At 47.4% G+C, this 23016-nt stretch overlaps 1 protein-coding gene across 9 annotated transcripts in view; it reads left to right on the top strand.

Moving 5' to 3' along the window:
• LOC142765574 (putative ferric-chelate reductase 1 homolog) overlaps positions 1-23016 on the top strand; it is a 91065-nt gene that overhangs the window by 22462 nt on the left and 45587 nt on the right. For 8 of the 9 annotated variants that reach the window (XM_075866780.1, XM_075866778.1, XM_075866779.1 and 5 more), the window contains 6 exons: positions 2259-2389; positions 3707-3798; positions 8563-8803; positions 9491-9652; positions 10471-10680; positions 13790-13888. In XM_075866780.1, the coding sequence (XP_075722895.1) occupies positions 2259-2389; positions 3707-3798; positions 8563-8803; positions 9491-9652; positions 10471-10680; positions 13790-13888 (935 nt within the window). The remainder of the gene's footprint in view (positions 1-2258; positions 2390-3706; positions 3799-8562; positions 8804-9490; positions 9653-10470; positions 10681-13789; positions 13889-23016) is intronic. The other variant, XM_075866777.1, reaches the window with a different exon arrangement.

The raw sequence follows: 23016 nt of genomic DNA, 5'->3' as shown, positions 1-23016 counted from the left end.
ATAAAGGTCCCATAGGCTGCAACTTCTTGAAGCGCATGGTATATACATTTAGTAGAAATAAATGGTATCACAAGTGCCTTTTTTATTGCGATAGCAATTACATGGACAGTTTCGGCTGGTTCATTGCCGTCGCCGCCACCGTCATTCACCATATGTGTATGCGTATCCATATATATGAACACTCAATAAAGAAAAAAAAAAACGTCCATGCTCAGCGCCCAGCTCGTCGCGATGCGATGAGGAGGAGGAGGAAAAAACCTTTATTGATGCTGGCTGTGCCAGATAGCCCTTATCCCCACCGGGCTGGTTGACATCCCTAGTGCGAGACGTCATTAGTCGAGGCCGTCACCCGAGCCCGCTGGACTAGAGTTCGCTGTTCCTCCAGTGTGAAGCTATTGAGTAGGGTCGTCTCCCAGTCCTCTTTGGTGTGGTTGGGAAAGGGGATTAATTTTAGGTTCATTTGGCAGGTCCAGACCATGTGGTAAGTGTTGGCCACTTCCCCACAGTACTGGCACTGCCCGCTTATTTTTGGATCGTAATATTTGAGTATGGCTGGACAGAGCAGCGTGTTTGTCTGTAGGCGCCGCAGGACGCGCTCCTCCGTTTTCGAGAGTCCCTTCGCTGGTGCGGGATACAAGCGGCGTTGCTCAATGTAGTATTCTTTGATTTCTCGAAACCGTGTTAAAGCTGTGGGACGTTCAGGTCTATCAGGGGACGGGGAGTTTCCCGGGAAGTAAGCACGCGGGCCGCTGCATGTGCAGCCTCGTCACCCTGAAGACCCTGATGTCCCGGAGTCCATATAAGACGTTTTGTGGTAGGATCGTGGTTCCTGAGGCTGAATTTTAAAAGTATATTAGCCAACGAAGAGATTTCTCCTGCAAGATAGCTCTCGCAGGCTCTTCGAGAGTCTGTAACTATTTGTTTTTAGTTTGGATGGGATACTGCCAGTGCAATGGCCACCTCCTCTGCCTTACTTGAGCTTGTGGCTTTGAAAGTGAGGCCGTCCACCTGCGTTCCTTGATGTATTACCGCCGCCGTGTAGTATCCCCTAGGTGACGGCCCGGCCACATCGACGTAATAGACCCAATTACGGGAGCCAAGCCGTTGTTCAAGTGCCTCAGCGCGCGATGCGACGGCACGCGCTTATCTCCCCTGCGTACTTGGCCCCGCAAATGAGGGGGGGGGGGGGGGGGTTAGATGCTTGTGCGCACGCACTTATCCTTTGGTGGGGAGAATCGTATGTGCCTTCGGTTTTCACCGGAATGACTGAGCTAGTTGCCGTGCCCACAAATGTAACTCCGGTCGCAGCGCAGGTCGCGTTTGCGAAAAGAGCGCGCTTTTCATACACAGCGAGGTGTAACAACTGGGGCACTTGTTAGTTTGCACTCATCTCTAACTGTGATTATGTTTCGTGCGTCGTTTTCGTTTAAACGGCGTGTTACGCGTCGAGCGGTAAACGTTGTTGATCCGCTCTCGTCCTGCTTGTGTTCTACTCGTGCGTCATTTGTGCGTGAGCAGCGCACTGCCGCCGTTTCGATCTGCTTGCCGTCTTCAGCGTTGCATTCCAAGTTGTTGCTATCGCATCAATTCCTTCGCCCTTGCGGTGAAACTGTGACTTTTTTGTCTCACCTTGAGTCACTGGGCCATGTCTGTACGGCTGAACTTGAATGAATCTCGGGCCCGGGTAGTGAATCATGGCCGTTGTGATGTTCTACTCCTTGTAGGGGTGCAATCGTTAGCCTTTTGAATCAGCATCGTTCTACTCTTCACGCACATCTGCAAGAGTCTGCGTTTCCTTGTTTTGTCTCTGTCCACATCCTTATAACATCCTTACCACAAATAAAGAAATCAATCAAACAGAAAAGTCTGAATTAGAAAGTAAGCCACAGTATAAATTAGGGCTAATAATACTGCATATTGCAGCAAGGTGCACTGGGCTCAGCTTAGACGAAGGAAGATAGCATTGCTGCAATGGAATGCATGTTATTCTGCTGCAACTCGCGCATATATATATATATATATATATATATATATATATATATATATATATATATATATATATATATATATATATATATATATATATATATATAACAATCCTCGAAGACGAAAATAATTCATTCAAAAGGCCAAGCGTTATACCTTGGCACGAACAGCTTCCATGTGTCATACAAACGGCATTACGAGATCCAAAATGTCGAGCCCACTTGAACTTTATATCACCCACAGACAACCCTCTGCGTGTGTCTTTTCGGCAGTGACCATGAGCGGAAGGTTTCGGGGCTTTCTAGTACAAGCCCGCAGCAAGGACGACGTTAGGGTCCTGGTGCCGGGCAGGTTCACGCCAACCAACGGAGCCCGAACGCTCGACTGTGACGACCGAGATGACGTGAGTGCACAAGAGGGAGGTGAATGTGCGGATAATATTGGGCACTACAAATTAGAGCTGCTTATTTTCCGATAGCGACTCAAAGCAGATTCTATGCGAATGATCACCGCCGTTCACGAAAGATCAGTGCATGAACCTAGGTAGAAAGGAGAAGAGCAGAGGCGAAGTTAAAGAAGTATTGACAAAAATTTTAAACATTTTCGGTTTGTTGCTTTGAATAGAAACACGAGTGTCAAAAACGCTAAAATGAAAGTCTTAGTGCTTGGGAATGCATTTAATATATTTTTGTTACCTCAATTTTGGTCTCAGTATCGAAGAGGTGGCGTTCACGTGTCAATACAAGTGTAACGTCACATAAAGACTGCCATTCACGACATGCTAGCGGCAGCTGTCAGTTTGCGGTGAGTCGCACGTGGTTCACGTAACGAATGATCTCGTAACGATGATGCAGCAAGCAGATTTTACTGCTGACTTGTCGAGATAATGGGCAATGTGGTAGCGCTGACGTGCAGGTGCTGCGCGATGGGGAATTTAACATCAACGCAATATATTTTATGTGTTGTTTGACTTCTTGTGTGGAAAGCGTTGACAGTGCACCGTAGATAGTGCACAGGGGCAGGGTGCAAAAGGAGCACCTTCCCCTCTCAAGCCACACCAGAAGTTGTCACCCCATAAGCTATACCAGTTTTCCACTCCTCCCAATGCGGAGGGGCAACATGGGTTTGCACCTTCTTACAAAAAGTCCTGCGGACACCTCTGTAGGGCGCACCATGGAAGCAAAGAATATGCCTTTTGTGTGGCCTTAAATTCATGTTTACTCCTCTAAGGGCCTTTCCACGCGCTTCCCGCATAACCGCAACGCACGTGCCAGCACCCCTGCCACAGGCAAGCGGCGGACAAATAAGCCCATTGGCGATGCTCTTTCACCCTCTGCTTGGATGCGGCAGGTGTTCCGGCACGTGCGTTGTGGCTGTGCGGGAAGCGCGTGGAACGGCCTCAAAATGGCAATAGAATAGTTAGTTGGGAGAAGAGGAAAAAGCAGCAGCGCGATTGGCTGTATCGGCGAAGTGGGTCCTCCAATAGTAGCGTACGCTCGAACACAGGTGGTGCTGGTGAGATGGGGGGGGGGGGGGGAAGTGCGCGTCGAACAAGCGGAGGAACAGAGCGCTGATGTCACCAGTTTTGCTGCCCAATCACTGCCTTGGCAATGTGAAGTCAATCGACGGTGCGCATAGTTTGTCACCGTTTTCATACCATGAAACATACGATGCAGAGTCGTCACGATAGGTTAAATGCCTGTTCACTGCTTCCATACAGAGTGCCATCACGCACGTGGACAACACGGAGAAGACGAACGTCACAGCGAAGTGGGCTGCACCGCCCGGCTGGGAAGGAAGCGTCGTTTTTAAGTAAGCAACGTGGCGCTGCAAGGCGTAGGAATTTCAATGTTATTCTGGGAAAAAGATCAATTGCTAGAACAAGAACCACTCCTTCATATCCAATGGTTCAATAACCGTAAAATAGAAATGATCCATTATTTTTTTACTCCATTACTGATTCGTTGCTCACCACCACGGGTATTCATCGATGAACTCCATTTATGACAGGGTTTTCTTCAGTCCATTCATTATTCGACACTTCGGGCGGGCGCATTCAACAACGTTGGACCACTTTACAATCACGTAAAGTTTCACAGTTTATCATCCCAAGAAGTAGCTGGAGCCCGCACTCTTCTTATTAATGGTATTACTATCTGCAGTCAAAGTACAGAAATTAAAGAGATGACGGAAATTCGAAGCGATAAAAAATTGATGTCGAAGTAGTGTCGCCTAAAAGTAGTGGAACCACGAATGACACAGTTGAATGGCACCTACTGAATGCATATATTATTGAGTTTGAAATCCTAGAACACAAATGTCAGATAGTATTGACATTTGACAGAATGCCTTTCCCTTATTTCGTTTTGGGATCGTTTTGGACATCCATTTCATCGCGTAAAGACCCCGAGTCTGAGGAATAACTTAATTTTCTACAGCCGCCAATGCCGGAGGAATGAGCGGATACTCGACTACAGCAGAAATACATAGAGCAAAAGCGAAGAATGTGGAAGGGGAACGTTGCTGCCTCCAGATGTTTTAATCAGAAGCGCGAATTCAGATGCGAGAACACCAGCGCTTGTAATCCGACCTCATATGAGTGTTGCGACCCGGCGAATATTTTCTTGCTCTTTTTTTTTCTCAACTTTTTTTTGCGCGAAAGTACTTGAAAATGCATAAACCCGACGTTTCGGAACCGACTTGGTTCCTTCTTCAGGGTAGACTGTGGCTACCTTGCAGCGGCGTCTTTCAAGGCACTTGCGGAACAGTCAATGACCCCCCTTCCACCCCACTCCCGTTTCGTCGTGGAGCGTAGTCCGTGTGCATACACCGGGGGAAGGGTTCCGAGAGAACGGTTGATGGTAGTGGTGGTGGTAGTGATTAGAGGAAAGGAAAGACGCCTAATTTCTACAGCCCGTTAGGGAGCACGGCGCAGCGGGCCTCTTAAAGGCACTCGTGGGGCAGTTAATGACCCCCCACCCACACGAGAGGGGTCTCGTTTTGACACGGCCCAAAACATCAACTGTTCCCTCGGAACCCTTCCCCCGGTGTATGCACATGGACTACGGGCCTTTACACGCGCTTGCCGCACAGCCGCAACGCACGTGCCGGGACCCCTGCCGCACGCAAGCGGGGTACAAATAAGCCGATTGGCAACGCTCTTTCACCCTCCGCATGGGTGCGGCAGGTGTGCCGGCACGTGTGTTGTGGCTGTGCGGCAAGCGCGTGGAACGGCCCTACGCTCCGCGGAAAAACGGGAAACTGAAGGGGGGAGGGGGGGTCGGGGTGAGTGGGGATCATTAACTGCCCCGTGAGTGCCTTGAAGATGCCGCTGCAATGCAGCCCCCCCCCCCCCCCCACCAACCACTGGGGAAGGAATCAAATCGGTTCCGAAACGTCGAGTTTATGCATTTTCACGTGCTTTTTGGTTTCCCAGTTTACCTACCCAACCAGACAGACGTTTGTCGAATGTTTACATTCAAAGTTGAATTGCCCGTTAGCAGTATGCTGTCCCTAGTGTGTACTTGTACCACTTGGTACATACTTTTTATTGTACAATGGTACTGGAGAAGTTTCGATTGCGGAGTGCTACGATGTAATCGACAAAGTCTACAGTGGCTTGTGGCAGTGAATCTTTAGCATGGCATTATGTGTAGAAGGTAGCATGCTTTAGACCACGAGTGATTATACGCGTGCTAACTTGCTATGCAACCTCTCCGCGGTCTTATGAGCATACGTGCACTAATGTGTGTGCCTTTCGTAGTAGGAGGCTGGCATTAAACCATTAGGTAGGTAGTTATGATAATCAACTGTTCCGACGCCCCACGACAATGTACGCTTGTAACACGCAATGACACTGCGACACCAAATGTTGTATTGTGACGCTTGTGTACAAGAGGCGCGTCTTTGTAAAGCATAACTGTTGTTCTCACTGCATTTCCAAGCAGAGAAAGTTGTTTTCACTGTATTTCTAAGCAGACGTGTGGCTGTGTTGCAGAACACCTGCTTGCCACGCACACGGCTTGGCTTCGATCCTCACTTTGTCAGGTGTATGCAATGCTTTTTGCGTCTGCATGCTTTCTCTTGCATTTCAAACAATGAAGTAAAACCATTACTACTGCTACTACTACTACTACTACTACTACTACTACTACTACTACTACTACTACTACTTCTACTACTACTACTACTCACACTTGGAAATTTTTATTATTTTTAGGGGCGAACTTCTTTAGGGTGTAGGCTAGTCCTTGATTCTCCATCGTAGCCACCCCTACTACTCGGAGTGCTCACCAGATGGCACTTCGGCGCTCGCTCCACTCCGATGTGGAGACGTGTGATTTAGTGTGATAGGTGGATGGACGTATGGACGGACGGATAAACAGACAGACGGGTGGACGGACGGACGGACAGATGCGCGGATGGACGGATGCATAGACAGACAACAGACAGATGGATGGACGGACGTATGGATTGTCACAGGCCGGCAGACGGAAAGACAAACGAATGAAAGGGCAGACAGAGCAAGCTCCTTCGTCATCATTCACACTGTAGATATGCTGGGACTTTTTTCGTTTGCGGGAAAGTGCGATTGCGGTTCATTTCTGTGATTCCTAACGGACCTGTAGGTGGCTCAATAAGCTGTACTGGAGTTTTGGTCGTGCTATAGTAGACACTTTGCGGAATTGGCATGTTGGACACGCCGCCACGTAAGCTTTCAGCTCCTGGTACATGTTCTGCCACCTAGACCACTGGGATACTCTGCCATATGTTCCCGAACACCCGAGGTGCCTTGCTGTAGGTAGGTCAAGAATAGCTTTCAGTGCTTGGGGGGCGAACAGATAGGCAGTACAGGTAGCCACAGAATCGAGACTCGTCTCGTGCGCCGAACGCGATGAAGCGCGCCATTTTCCACTTTGTAATAACACCTCAGCCTTTCGTTGCGTGAGCTCGAATGGTCAGTGCTGCCAGAGTGAAGGACACTTATGATTGAGACGAGCTCGTGGTCTCGAGCTTGTGCACTTCGAAGGTCACCAACAATGCTGACAGATGCCGGATAACGCGACAAAATCGGCATCTTGCTGTGACGCACCCATTCAGTGTGCAATGGTGAAGTCATATTGCAGTTGGAGCGACCAGCGGGTCATCTTTGGGGTTAAGTTGGTCGCAGACTGCAGTCAGCCTAACACATTGTCGGTCATGACTGTAATGTGGCGGCCGTACCAATATGGCCGAAACTTACGGGCGACCCAGATGACAGCCAGACACATCAGCTCTGAGGAGTGACGACATTGTCCCACATGTGAGCGCTGGCGTCTAGCATATCATAACACCCGCTGCTCACGAGTTCGATTTTCTTGCAGAAGTACTCCACCAAGCCCATCTTCGTTGGCGTCCATGTGCAGCACAACAGAAGCTGACTGATCGTAACGTGCAAGTGTGGGTGGCTGCTGCAAAGCCTGGTTTATTTCATTGAAGGTGACCTTTTGCAGTGATTCCCATGTGCACAGATTGATTTAGGTGCGAAGCAGCTTTCGCTCGGGGTTGTGTCTGGCCTTGGCAACCGTATGTTCCCCACTGCGCATGCGCCAACTCTCCCAGCTCTCTTCGCGTGCGCGCGAGAATGTGGGGTGAAGGTGGTGGCACATCACAGCGTCCGCTTCATTTCTCCTCTCTCGTTTATCCCTCTTGCACATCTGTGCACTCGTGAGCCTCGTACACAATGCCGCACGCACTCGCTCCGTTGCACTCTCCTTTGCAACAGCGCTATGAAGGTCAACGTTGGCGCCAGTTGTAGCGACATCGGGAACATAAGCTGTGACAGCACCGCAAGCAGTGCAAGCAGCACACGGAGTAGAATACAAGAGTTCGCGAAGCCGGATGTAACGGGAGCGCCGGCAACATGAGTGGTCTACAACATATACACAACTCTACACACAAGTGAAACATACAAAGAAACATACAAATGGAAACACAAGTGATCACCAGCACTGCTTCGCATCCCCACAAGGTTCTCATTTGTGGAAGATGGTGTATTTTTTCTTTTATTAACACATTCAGAAGAGTGCTATGACTGGCTAAGTCCTTTACGAAGTGGTTGAGGTACGAGGCAAACCCCATGAAACTCTGGAGTTCCTTGGCTGCGCAATGGTCTTTATATAAAAAAAGGCTAAGTCATGGAGCTATTCTGAGTCAGGCATCACACATCTTTGGTTTATGAGGATGCCTACGTGACTTCGTCAAAACAAAACGAAACATTTTTCGTGCATCAACCGAAGGTCAGCTGACGATAATGCCTGCAGAATTAATTCCAGGCGATGCTGACGTTCATCGAATGAATGTGGACATATACTATGACGTCGTCAAAGTATGCGAGATCCATTTTTCACTTAAGATGGCCCAAAACGCTGTACATGAGACGTTGAAACGTTGTGAAGTGTCGGTTTTGGAGGACACTAGTTAGATACCCTATACTGTATAGTGCTTTCTTAAGAGGGGTAGAAAAGGCGAATCTTGCGGCATTTTATATGACAATGACTTTTGTATACACATCGTCATTTGAATTTGTCTTTTCAGAGCGACCGTAGTGAAAACGTACGAAGCGTACCCAGAGTACCTGTTTTCCAACGACATCTCGATACGCAAAGCCTACGAGACCGTTGAGGTGGTCCGGCACGCACCTCGTCCTACGGTGGCCCTCTCCTCACCTTCAGCACCGCTAGCAACAAACGCCAGCAGCAATAAAGCGGCAGCGATTTCTCCGATGTTTAACATCAATGAGCCGTCTCACAAAGTAACTTCGTCGGCCTGGTCAAAGGTAACGCGTTCTCGAGTTCTCTGCAGTGAAGTGGCTTTAACAGTCACGCGTGTATTTATTCTCACACACTAGGGTGAAAGTTTCGGATGCCTAATCAAATGAAAAAAGTGACCAGTGGCGGAGTCGGCGTCAACACTAAGCGATGAAAACAAATATGATGACGTCATCACGACGTCTCCTATCGTCAAAATTGCTTACGTCATCGTAACTTCACTATGACCCTACCACGTGATGTCACCGATTGGTCAAGGAAGGGCTGATCACGGAGGCAGTGCACAATCACGCGATGTGCACAAAGCTCGCCATGCTTCCGATCCCGGAGGTTAAGCAGATGTACATTACCGGAGGCTATGCAGAAACTCATTAGATGTAAAGAGCATAAAGGGTAAGGTGTATCAACAATACAATCAAATGAGAATATAGAAACGATGAATTTCGTCCTTGAGTCATCTTAGGTCAACACACAAAGGACAGAGACAATTCAGTGTAGAGATGTGCGCGTGTATTTGTCCTTGGTCGCGCCACGTCCTTACCGTCAGGGATATAAGGCAGAGCGAATGATGCCACGTTGAACAGTTTTGTAAGTTGGATCGATACACCATATATTACGCTCAGAAAGGCAAGAATAACAACTTCGAGTGAGTTCTACCATCATGATGGTAGTCGCATTCACTCGGTGTTTTGCAGGCGTCTAGTGACGACGAGTGGCTCACTATGGCTACCGAGCTGCTGCCGAACGGTTCGATTCAGCCGTTGCCCGTCATGGCGCCGACGCAAACGCCTTGCCATGCAGGCGTTGAAGTTGTCAACCACCTTGACGGCCGAGTCACACGTGCAACTGCTAGACAGGTGAGTGTTATAGCGTGGCAGCTGTGTTATGGGCAAGTGCGCAGGCAGACCCATTTAATCGGCACAATCTCAAAAATAACTGGGTAGAATCATTAGTCGTCAAAGTATGCGAGATCCATTTTTCACTTAAGATGGCCCAAAACGCTGTCCATGAGACGTTGAAACGTTGTGAAGTGTCAGTTTAGTGAAGTGTCGGAACGCCAACGACGGGTTGTTCCTCAGGGGAACATGGCCCCCGCTGAAGCAGAAAGACAACGCAATGCGTTCTCTGGGTGAGGGCTGCCGTTGTCGAAGAAAAACGACAACGTCAGGTTCCTTCTAAATTTCGACAGGCGGACGTCGAAGCGAAACGACAGCGACAGGCTGATCCTCGTGGGAGGGTTGCCATTGTTGAAACACGAAGAGACCGCTAGGTCACTTCAAAAGGTTGAAAGGCGGGCGTCGAAGCGAAATCCTGAAGCATGGGAAGTTCGAGGGCTGCACAGGCACAAGCGATAGCCCAGTGACGAGGAGCTATGAAGTGACGAGCAGCTAACTATGACGTGCGAAGCCGGCTCACGGGATCTGAACGCAAGTTACGAGATAAAAATTTAGAAAGAACAAAAAAAAACTTGTTGGTTTCCTTACGGCTGCACATTGCATTAGAGATTTGGAAGTGCGAGCCATCTTCTTAATTTTTTTTTTGTTACTACACCCCACGATTCATTCAGCACACATCAAACCAAAGATGTTCCGACTGGTCTTTAACCATTTAGAAAGGCGGTACTTGATGAAAGGCATCTATTTTAAACGAGTCATTTTTGTTTCTCGCGTGCCAGAGCTCGGACAATGACCCGTACAACGGGTGCGGAGTAACCAGAGGTTGCTTTGGCCTCATGGGACCATGCATCCAAACGCGGGACTGCGCCGTGCTGCTCTCCTATGCGGTCGCACCGAAGGGCGAAGGCTTGGACTTTCAGCTGACCGGTGGCACTGCCGTCAAGAACAACATGTGGATCGCCGCTGGGATCACGAGCACGCCAAACATGGTACTAATGTACATACATAACAATGTCTTTCGCATTATAGCGTGGAGCAAATAGAGACATATATTACAACGGCGTGAGAGATGGTTCACGTTTGAGCGGGTCGTTCCAGTGACAAGATTGCGTAAATAGGCAAGACCACTTTGTGCATTCCACGCAACCGGGGCACCTGAGGGCGACATATGTTACTCGTATATTCAATTTCTCTAATACAACGCTTTCTGCCTTTTTGTTTATTACAATTTTATGAATCACTTCGAACCACTAGGACCAAGCCTTCAGTGGGCGCATTGCAAAAGTGTCCTGGGTAAAATATAGTAAAGAGACAGTGATAATTGAAACCATCAGCATTATTTCAATTGAAGAGACTGCGCTGGATCATTTTGAAACATTGAGAAATCCCGAATAACAGGATTTCGCAATGATTTGAGCTAGACTTCGCGCAAACTATTGAAATTCTGACACGAAACACACATTCAGCAAACACATCGACAAAGTGACGTAATACGCAGCAGCTGTACCACGTGATTGATTAGGCTTGACCGCAATGTACAGAGGAAAGAAAATCAAGCAATATATATTTATATACTGCTTATTAAATAGGTTGATTAATCGGCATGCGGAATAGTCGCAAGTCACTGTTGGACAAAAATTGACCGAGCAACGAGCTCAATACACGAGCGAGCATGCTTATATAACGTTCCCTTGCTAAATTATCAATACTCTGACTGACTATAGTCCATGTTTTTATAAATAGGTATTCATGTATAATGTAGATTCACGTATTCATGTAGATATGTTTATGTACAAGGGCGCTTTCGGTAGAACCATGCTTTGAGTAGTGGCGGCACATGTTGAAGAGTTTCACGTGACAGTTAGTTGCGTTACAAAAAAAAAACCGCTCATTGACATTTCAGCGAATACGTGGGCTCGTTGTATTTGAGATTTTGATGCTAGACCATGGTAAAAGACTTTGTATGTGAAAAGGAAATGCACAACCGGCTGAACTGCTGCACTACGACTTAACTGGTTTTGTGTCACATTAGACAGAAATGTGGCGCCGAAGTTCCCAAGAATATTTTACAGAAGGACACCTATAAAATTAGTATATGTTTATGTGCTTTTGTTTTTTGTATTACGAACGGCTTTCATTTTTGAAATTATGACACGTATTATTGCTAAATGCACTGCATTCAGGTACAACCGGGTTAAATCGCAACCTACCTGATCGCTTGTGAATTGTGCGATCAGCTTTTACGCTAGACGTGGGTGATGTGCTTAGTTCTACAGTCTGATACAACGTTATAGAAATCCGCGGAGGCACCGCTCAAATGACCGCAGCGTGGCAGCCGATCGCCTTTGCGACTGTAGCACTCTGCAACGCGGTTTTGACAAAACGATTGCCCGCAGCTTCCCTCGGGGGAACACTGAGGAGGATGCGGAGCATATAATTGGTTAATGGGGTGTTAAAGTGCGACTTACTTGGGTCGACGGCTAAATTGGTTAACGTGGTTGTGAAATGGGGTGTTAAATTGCGACCTACTTGGGTCGATGGCTAAATTGGTTAACGTGGTTGTAGGAGGGGGTGTTAAATGAGTGAACACGTACACACGTATGCGAAAGGGCGGCGCTGGTCGAAGGGACGTCGATCATTGTGTTTGTGGATTCGTTGGAATTCATTTCACCGCGACCTTGGACGTCGACGCGCCGTACAAACCAACCGACGAGCGGCAACTGAGCGAGCGAGCGCCGACCTTGAGTATATATACAGCGCGACGGCGCATGCACTGTCAGCTGTTGAATGTTCTCGAAGCGCGACGGCGCGTCCACTGCGCGTCCACTGGAGAATCATGCGCGTCCACTGGAGAATCAGGAGAATTGTAGAATGTTCTCGAAGAGGAGAAGCGCGCGCGGCACAGATGGTGGGTGACGGTGCATGCGCGCGTCAGCTGTCGAATGTTCGAGAAGGGGAAGAAGCGCAACGGCGCATGCGCGCGCGTCAGCTGCCGATGTTCTCGAAGCGCGACGGCGCATGCGCGCGCGTCAGCTGCCGATGTTCTCGAAGCGTGACGGCGCATGCGCGCTACATTATACAGCTAGCGAATGTTCGTGAAGAGGAGAAGCGCACGTGGTGTGTAGAGGAGGAAGGGTGCACAGATGGTGGAGGAGTGAAGCGCGCGCGGTGTGTAGAGGAGGAAGGGATGCACAGATGGTGGAAGAAGGAGGAGGAAGCTTGCGGACGGCGCCTCACTACAAGCCTCGAGTATTAGATGCTCCGCATCTAAAACAACGTAGCTTATGACTGCGTCTCAGCCATCGTTCCAACTAAACCTCTTCTTTTTCATCAGCAGACTATGCAAGCCACCCTCTTATGTCCCAAGTGTGTCGTGCCAGAAGGAGAAAAGTATGCCGCACGACTAAAGAAAGAGTCAGGCTCTGCAACCGGATATTTTCTCCGAACTGACCTTCCGGCTGATGTCATCAGTCTAGACCGCGCGCCTATTGGCGCTGGCTTGTGTGCATCCACCTTAGAGAGGCAAAAGCCGCGGTCTTTTAAAAATGCATACGACTATAAAACTAACGTGAGCTCCATTGATAGCGCTGAAACGGGCTGTCATGCGTAACCCGACATCTCGCACCGATGATGAGAATATTTACGACCGTGTGCTGTGACACCGCTACTATCGTTGCACGGGAAATTTTACATTGATTCCTGCATGTGTTTTTACCTGCCATATGTGCGATATGATTATGAGGCACTCACGCACTGGCGAAGGACTACGGGAATTTTGACCACTTGGACATTTTTAGCGTGCACGCACACTGCACAAAATAAAATAACAGTGCACATTACACGACCGTATTACAATTCGACTCAGTTAAACATGACTACCACAGCTGGGATCGAACCCCGCGACCTTCAGCTCAGTGTCTGAGCACCGCAATTCTTGTGCAACCGTGGAAAACATTGAGTACTACTTCTTCCGGGCACCGGTTAAGTCTAGGCCGGCTTTAGGTCTCAGTTCTTCTCTGTCGCTTGCATGTGACAATACGAGATAGCTCTAAGGGCTGAGCGGCGTACGATTACAGTGGTGGTTCTCTTGTCGCCTAGGGCAAGGCCACGGTCATCGACTGCTTCCTTTACGACGACACGCCGGGCATGCAGGAGTCGTGGAACACTGACACGATGCAGAACGTGGTACAGACACCGGTAATTCTTTCAGATGCCCAGTCTCTAGCACCGTAGTTCACTGACTACCGCAGCGTTTAAGAATAATAGGTTGTCAAAGGTTGTTTTCAGGGTCGTATGCACCGTTCGCCAAAGCATTTTTTGTTAAAAGCGAATTAGGACTGAGTTACAATCAATCGAAAGGACGTGGGCGGGCTTCAGGAAATGCAATTTTAATAACCAATTGCGTCATTATCCTGAACCAAGTCAGTGAAAAATATCTTCATTGCAATTAACCTTCCGTAGAAGTTATGAAAATGCACTTGCTTCAGAAAATATGTATATGCGGTAATCATGGTCTATAAAGAGTACCAGGCAACGCGTGAGAATAAATTCGCATAAAATCCTCAGAGAGGTTGGTTCTCTAGAAAAAAGAATGCTAGAAAGCCCTGACCAAACAAGGCGCGAAAACCTGTGCTAGGGCACTATGCGTAAAGGACCAAGCTTGGCGGAACTTGGGATTTTGTGAGCTCTGGCGAAACCCAATTTTGATTGATATGTGTGGTTTAATGTCCCAAAACCGCCGTATGATTATGAGAGACGCCGTAGTGGAGGGCTGCGGTATTTTGATAATCTGGAGTTGTTTAACGTGCACGAAATCTGAGCACATGGGCCTACAACATTTCCGCCTCCATCGGAAATTCAGCCTCCGCAGCCGAGATTTGATCCCGCGACCTGCGGGTCAGCAGCCGAGTACCTTAGCCACTAGACCACCACGGCGGGGGTGACACTTATTTTTAAGCGAACCAGCAGTACGAAAAGATCAAACCCACCCCTCAGCACGCTGCCTTTTATTGCTTACAATTAAACGAGAGTGGCGTCGAGAACAATGAACAAAATTGGGCGATGTTTTCACAACCAGAGGCATCTTCTTTAATTTGTTTGTCATCTCACTGAGTACAAAATTGCACTCATGCAATGAACCGTGTCAAACTTTTTTTGGTTATATTTTTGAAGGCACGGATGGTTTACATTCATTTTGAAGGTTTTAATACCTGCACTACGTATCCATTAAATAATCAGCACGGTCTCCTCCGAGATTAGTTCCAGCCGAACGCCGTAAACATCGTGACCGCAATTAAACTCGAGGCCACGTGTGTAATCATCATTAGAGACCGGATTATAGGCAAATGCCTATTTGGTCCTTGCCTTTCTATTGTGCCATTTCGGTATATGAGCATAAATTAGAGGTTAAAAAGCATTTTATAGTGTTTTATAGTGGCTACATGTGTCTATTTTTGGTGTTCGTGCCTAAATGCCTAAAGTGCCTATAAATGGCTATTTCCCAAATAAACGCCTATATGAGTGCTATTTGAGCCCAAATTTTGTTTTCAAGCGTGGTCTGAAACCATTATTCATAAAAAAATTGACACCGTATCTGCATGTTAATCTGCAAATGTCTTCGAAAGACGAGTATTGCGTATGGAGAGAGTGAACAAAACATTGATTTGATGTTCTGCGTGAGAAAATTGATGAATGGTATTCTGGAGGCACTGCGTTAGAGTGCCTCGAGCGTGCAGCGGAGGCGAACGAACGCATCAAGTCACGTCACACGTGAGACATGAGCGCCATCTGGCAGTTTTCTTGGAAAACAAAGCGCATGGCTCTGAAATGGTTGTGCGCGCCAGTCTCAGTGGTGATAAGGTGTAGAACGCAAGGCGACGGGTCGGTGCCACCACCATCTCGTCTTGGCAAAGCGTTGGAGACACTCACTCGCCTTTTCGTGCAAACGTTTCATGGTCAGCGCAGCGTGATAAGGGCTACGGTCCTTAAAATAAATTATGTATGCTTTTTCTAGTAACGGACGCACATGCAGAATATATACGCGTTGTTATGGTGCCACAGGCATGCGCGATAATTGCTTTTTAATTGAAAATCGCACAAGTATAAACACTAAATATTGAGTAACATTGGGTGGGTGCTGCGGATGGAGTCGGCCGTTTCAGTACCCGGTGCCGTGAAGAGTGGACAAGCAGACAAATGTACAGACAGACAGACAGACAGACAGACAGACAGACAGACAGACAGACAGACAGACAGACAGACAGACAGACAGACAGACAGACAGGTAGGCAGGCAGGTAGGTAGGTAGGTAAGGTAAGGTAAGGTAAGGTAAGGTAGGGTAGGGTAAGGTAGGGTAAGGTAAGGTAAGGTAAGGTAAGGTAAGGTAAGGTAGGTAAGGTAGGTAGGTAGGTAGGTAGGTAGGTAGGTAGGTAGGTAGGTAGGTAGGTAGGTAGGTAGGTAGGTCTTCAAAAAAGGCTATCATCCTGAAAAAAGCCGACAGTGATATTTCTAAATACTACGAGGTTCAACGAGGTCTTTTAGGTCGAACAACTTCCACAAAACAACCGCTAACTGCAGTTAAAGGGCACTCGCTGTCCACAATATGCCACAGAGCTAACATGAACAATTGGGGGAGGAGCATGAGGAGTGCAAAAGAATATTTCTGCAGCCTTGAGGAAGCACGTCTCAACGTCTGCAGGGGAATGAGAAGAGAGAATTAAACGTGGGATAAAAAAAGTAAGAGTGCGGTCTATGGCAGAGGACGCGGCGACCGTCTTCTACTAACAGCTTTCCAGTGTCCTGAAGAAACTTAAGAACCGCCCAGAAAACCTCGATGTTGCAGAGGGAAAAGAACTGCAGGTTTTTCTGTGCAGCCGCAGGTATACGTGGCAACGAATGAAAAACCATGAAGGGCCACTAATGTAATGCTCATGTTGTTTCAGTGGTAGCGAAAGCCCCCAAATTGTTATACTTTTTGCAGCGAAGACTGAGACAGTCACCCGCATGTTTACAATCAACGGTGCATACATTCACCCTATGCCTGATTACGCTTGTGCCGTATGATATTCCTTGGCACACATGTCTTCAAGTGACAAACGTGAAAAAAATACAGAACAGGGCTGCAAGGTTTGTTCGAAGCCATTACTCAAAAAATGACAGCTGTATGAATATGAAAAACGGGATTACTATCATCGCAGTGAATTAAACTGCGGTTACAGCTCTTATGTCAATCATTTAGTAAAAGTAGCATTTCAGAGAAAAACCGCGATCAGAGACGACGCACCAAACACATATTAAGCGTTTTCAGCGTTGGCGAAGGCACGATGCAGGAACGACGAGAAGACGAACACAAGCGAAATGGGGTGGTAGTAGTCGTAGTAGTAGTAGTATATATTATTAGTATTAGTAGTGGTAGTATGTGTGGTTTTACGTGAAAAAAAAAAACAACCACGATATGATTATGAGGGATGCCGCAATAAAGGTCTATGGAAAGTTTGGCCATCTGGTGCCCTTTGACGTCTACTGCACCTCGCGCAATAAGCGGGCATCTACCTTTTGGCCTTCATCTAGATGCGCCCGCCGCAGCTGCAATCGAACCCACCACATTCTGGTCAGCAGTGGAGCAACCCGGCCACTGGTTCAGCGAGGTGGACGCGAAACGAGGGTCGATTATTGTATAGCATCTCGCGGCCATTGAAAACAAATATATAAAACTAATAACAAGCTTACGTTCTATTTGCGTGTTTTATGAATTTTTTCAGCTTTCATTCATTGTAGTCATTTTGAAAAAGCAGCACAAAGACACATGGGAATGAAATACATAGAGACAAAGAGCGCTGTCTTTCTTTTTCCCTCCGTCTTAGCGCTTTCCTTTCAAAATTATGTGAAGCAGCTAGCCCAAACCAAAATGCTCATCATTCATGCTACACAACAGAACACACAAATTACATAACATCACGTGCAGCGCTCTTAATGATGTACCGTTTAAAATGCAGGATATAATCAGAAGGCGGGACATTTTTCGCTTCTTTTTTCTAGATATAGCTAGCAGTTAACCAAGTTCTGATGAAGAGTGTACGGCAAGCGACATCAGAGCGCCAATGCCAACGTAAAGCAGCGACGTAAAAGTAGGACCATTCCTTGTTGTACGTCACACCCTCCATCTTGGGGCGCACGCCCGCGAGAAGGGCAAGTGGCATTCAGTAGAAATTAACAGTTTTTCCGCTACATGTAGCGCTGTAAATCTTAACAGGCATGATTCCAAGTGCCAAGTGAATCCATTAAGCTTGTCAGCTCGAAACACCCAAACCTAGTCAGGGTCCCTTTAATGTGTTAACCGACAGGCGAGAAATTGATCCTACGTGGTTAGACCTGGCATCTCTCCCTTCTGGGGTATCAGTGGTCTGTCCTTCCCAGCCACGACGAAAGGAAGAAGACCCAGGAGAGTGTTTATTGGACGAGGGACATTTTAATCACAATGCTAGACAATAAAACGAAAGAACGTAATCTGCGAATTGCGGGAAATGCATGCCTATGTTCAACCGCTGGTGCCTTCGTGCTATCTTGAACAATATTTTTTTTCTTCTTGTCATAGATGCAAGTCACCGCCGTGCTTGTTTTAAAGTATTTCAATTTTTGCAGAAATTTATTGTGCCTACATTTGAAATTTTGAAGGCCTAAAATGGTGTTTTACCTGCCTGTCTTTGGCACCTAAAACACACTTCTTTAGTGCCTAAAAATCCGGTCTCTAATCATCATGGTCGGCCTGTACATGCTAGCGCCCTGCAGGGTCGGTGCGCGTCTTCTTCATCGTCTGCCAGATCCCCGAGCACGTGCGGCCAGCTAATTAGCTATTTGGCTGAGCGGTATACTTCACCAGTTAGGCCAAAACGTGTTATGATTAAGCTAATTAAGTCATACTACAACCGAGGTTGCCACTTCCTAATAAGGTCGTAATAATAGAGCCATGTAATGCTAAGACAGTGCTAACTGACGCACGCTAATTTCAGCCGCTCTGACTAAATTTGCTAATTAGCGCGAAATAAATTATGAGCACGTTAAGTGAAATCATTCGAATTAGACCATACTAACAGAAAATTATGATTGTGCAAATTAGGCATATGCTGAATAGTTTCATACTAATCAAAGTCTTGCTAACAGAACCTGAGTTAATTATCGCAGTTTTATTGAATACTTACCAATCAAGACAAAACTGCTCAGTCTTATGTTCATTATGGCCGAGCTAATTGGTATAACCCAAAGTAAGACCAATCTGAGGTGGCCTTAATTTCGAAGCAGACTAAGCAGACTGAGTAGACGACCGACTTAAGAACTTGGATTAAGCTTGATGATCACGAGCTCCTCTAAGGCTCCGTCCTCACACAAGTAAGTAGTGCCAGCCAAGAAAATTATTTTATATGCAAAAAAGCTGCTACCGAGCGTCCACCGCATCAAACACTTGACAATCACACCGGCACCATGAAAGTCCCATGAAAGTTTCGGAGAGTTTGTATCCTAGTTCACGCGTCTGACAATTTGACTGGATAGACGCCCGCGGTGAAGAAGATCGGTGGCGCTCGCGACCGACACTATCATCACGGCGATGAGCGGTACCAGCTAAGCGTTTTTCATCTGCGGCCCCTAGGGGCGCGTCAGTCGAAAGTTGTTCGAGACCTGCAACTGTGCACCACTGTTTCGGAGGCTATGCAAAGTGTTGCGCTGTCGCACCGTCCGCCACAGGTGACGCTAGCGACCGAGAACATTTTCAAAATGAAGGAGGGAAAGGGAGTGGCAGCTGTTTCTTTTTCTAATGCGACAGGCATCTCCCTAGAGGAGGCGTTGCTTATATCCACTCACAAACACGTTGCCGCCATGATGCGAGCGGCCCTGGTGACAACCTGCCCTTTCATTTATCTGCAATATTTGATAGAAGAGAAACGAGCTGCACGAAAGTGCCACGTGTGTACCATTTCTGCTTTCGAGAGTGAAAATTTTCATGGTGCAGGTGAAACAAAAGAACCTGACCGGGAGAGTACAAACACCCATGAACGTGCATGTGAGAGAGGCGATATTGAGTTGGCAAGATGATAGCGCGGCAATCACGCTGACGTCACAGCGCTGTCAAAATGTTGACCGAGTAGAGGCGCTGACGTGTTCGCACGCGGTAAATCTTAGATAACCGCCACAAATGCCCTACATGCGTTTTTGGCGCCACGCGCGCTCTTGTAGTCGTTTTTAAAAACGCTGCGATAGAGCTGCTCCGCACTTTGTTCGTGCCGTGACTGACGCAGTGCAAACTCGGAGCAAGCTCGTGTGACCGAGAAGCTCGAGCCATCCTGCAAAGTGGAAATTTTTATGAAAGGAAACACGGGAGCACGTAGCCTGCGTGCTCCGGCGGCAGATGGCAGCGCATTCAAGCGAGAGCAAGAGCAACCACAGCCTCTTTTCGTGTGATCTCGCGGTGAGCACAACAAGCAGTCATCGATGATATGGAAGCGCTGGCAAGATTAAAACCCCCTGCCCCTTTCCCGGCCTCTTGCGTAATCGCCTTAAAGGGGAGGGGGTGAAAATCTTGCCAGGGTTTTGATATCATCGATGACTGCTTGTTTTGCTCGCCGCGAGATCACACGAAAAGAGGCTGTGGTTGCTCTCGCTCTCGCTTGAATGCGCTGCCAGCTGCCGCCGAAGCACGCAGGCTACGTGCTCCTGCGTTCCCTTTCATAAAGAAATTGTAGTGTACAACACGCCTGCACCATTCACTGCCTGTTTTGCGCTATTCAAGCAGTGCAACTGTGTGGGACAAGGAGCGAGAAGCAACGAGAAATATATAAGCAGTTCACTGTTTGCTGTCTTGACGTCATCGTCCTCTTCAGTAATGCCAGAAAGGTGACTCACCGTTTAAGACCTGAGCCGATGAAGTGTAAGAGTATAACGAAGATTAATTCCTTCAAGACAAAGTTGATGCCTAATAATCTCTAAAGAGAACAAATAATATGATATTTACTGTCAGCCATTTGAATAGGCACGAGATTATGCATTTATGTAGCTAGATATATCGCACAGAACCCAGTAAGAAAACTTGCTTAAGAAAGATTTGTTTTAGCACATATGGCGTATCTTATGAAATTATTACGGGGAGATTAACACGACATTGTTTTCCTTTGCCCACTGTGGTGACGCAGAGGTTATGGCACCTTGCTGCTCACCTGTAGGTCACGGGTTGAGTCATGGCCATGGCGCTAACATTACGGTGGAGGCAAAACGGTGGAGGCCTGTTTCAGTGCACGTTTAAGAACACCAGATGGTCGAAGTTTCCGGAGCCTTCCACCATGGCGTTCCTCATAATCACATCGTGGTTTTACGATGTAAATCCCCAGCAAATAATAAGCGTTTTTTGTTCTACCACTACATCAGAAATTTTTTTCTGGGCACTTTCCATCCTGTTTATGTAACTGGGTATGATGATTATGGAACAATATCGATAGCAAGGAAGCCCGAAAGAACCGAACAAACAAACCATAATGAAATAGATCATAACACAACAAAAAGAAATGAAGAAGAAAGAAATAAGTACAGTACGACATAGGCTATCCAAAAAGTCTAAAAAATACAGCCCATTTCTCATTTACTCAGACTCGAGTAATTTACTCACACTCGAGTAATTTAGTTGCCAGACCAACTTCAAATTTACGTTATTCTCAATCGGGAGATCTTTATGTCTTTTACATATAGTACACGATTGTTACCACATATGACAGAATGAACAGAGTGGTTTGCAAGTGCACTGGAGAAAGAAGAATGACGACATCGTGACGAGTGATTGCAGGAAAAAAATCTTATACGTTTCATTAGGGGACACGGACACAACGATGAGAATAGAGTGTAAACAGATGCGCATCTAATAGTCTAGCTGACATTAAGAGGAAAACATTGATCCGGGCAGTCCGTGTTTTGTTTAGGGCGGATAAGTGGCCGTCTGTTGACAGTTACAGAACGGGTGCCAAGGGAACGGGAACGGCGGCTTAAAGCAAAATGGGGAATCCAATAACGCCAGCAAACTACACAGGTGCACTGCGGCTCAGAATCTGCTAGCACGTGCAAGACGTGCGTAACTGGAGATCGTTGTGATAAGCCTTCATCCTGGAAGGGCCTTACGGTGTGCTGATAATAAAACATATTGCCTATATTGTGGACGTATTGACTGACACGTGCTTTCATAGATCCTTACTTTTGTTTTTAACACGCTCTTAGATCGCGAATGCGCTTAATATTGACCCCTGCTCGTGTGAGCCGTGCAGGGGCAGCGTGTTTAGCTGGCAGGCTGTTGATGACAAACCAATGACGCGTGAACTCTGGCAACATTGCGAGCATGTCAGATGAAAAAAAAAAAGTTATGGACCATCTCGCCGAAGGGAACCCTGAAGCAGCAGCGGTTCGCACGGTGTTGACCCGGTTGAAATGGGCGTCGGTGCAGGTGCTGAAAGAATGGTTTGAAGCGAAACTCGGTGTAGCATTTAGTCGAGTAAACGCTTGTTTAAAACGCAAAGACTGGGAGGCGGGTTGGGTTTTGTATAAATTTCATCACAGACAAACTTGCGGAAAGAGTGCTTGTACTGGACGTGCAGTCGAGCGTTGGGGGCAGAAAAGTGTGTTGCGAGTGGACAGAGGAGCCGGCAGCTGCGGCGAGCATGTAGCGGGTGAGGGAGAGAGTAAGGTCAGCGCACACCTACTAGGGAAACATGCGAGGGCAGCGTGACGTCAACGCGTAGCTGCGGCGTGACCTACATGGTACTGCTCCAACACCTGCGGCGAGGGGAACGCGTTGCATTGCGTTCGTACGGACGTACGGCGTTACACACGCTAGTCAAAGAGGTGCTTCGCATCTAAAAAAAGAATCGAAGAGTACGTGGCTTAAAATGGGAGGAACTAATGACGACCGACGCGGCCCCGTGCTGCCTGTGTCGTGGCTGAAGGGTTGTTCGATTCCGTTCTAATCATGTGCCCACCAATTCGGTCCAGCCCACTTATATGAGAGAAGACAGGCTCATTGTCATTACTTTAGTTCTGTTCGTCATTTATCACAGTCTTTGAAAAAAATTGAAGGACGCTTGATCTTCGTCTTAAAAAGTAGTTTGCGAACGCGTAATCGGGCGTCGTGCCCATTGCTATCTGAACGGCTATCCTACTTCGGTTTCGATGCATGCCACAACCGTGCCGTACAGAAATGAATGACTGAATGCGGGTGTAACATTGGTGGCTTAAAATGATCATTGAATGTTTATTGTAACCACAGGTGTTATACGCCCGCTACGCCATAATAATTTCAG

Source organism: Rhipicephalus microplus, chromosome 6, assembly GCF_043290135.1.
Source record: "Rhipicephalus microplus isolate Deutch F79 chromosome 6, USDA_Rmic, whole genome shotgun sequence".
Taxonomy (NCBI): Eukaryota; Metazoa; Arthropoda; class Arachnida; order Ixodida; family Ixodidae; genus Rhipicephalus; species Rhipicephalus microplus.
The sequence above is the reverse complement of the archived record's forward strand: the minus strand, read 5'-3'. Positions and strand labels throughout refer to the sequence as shown.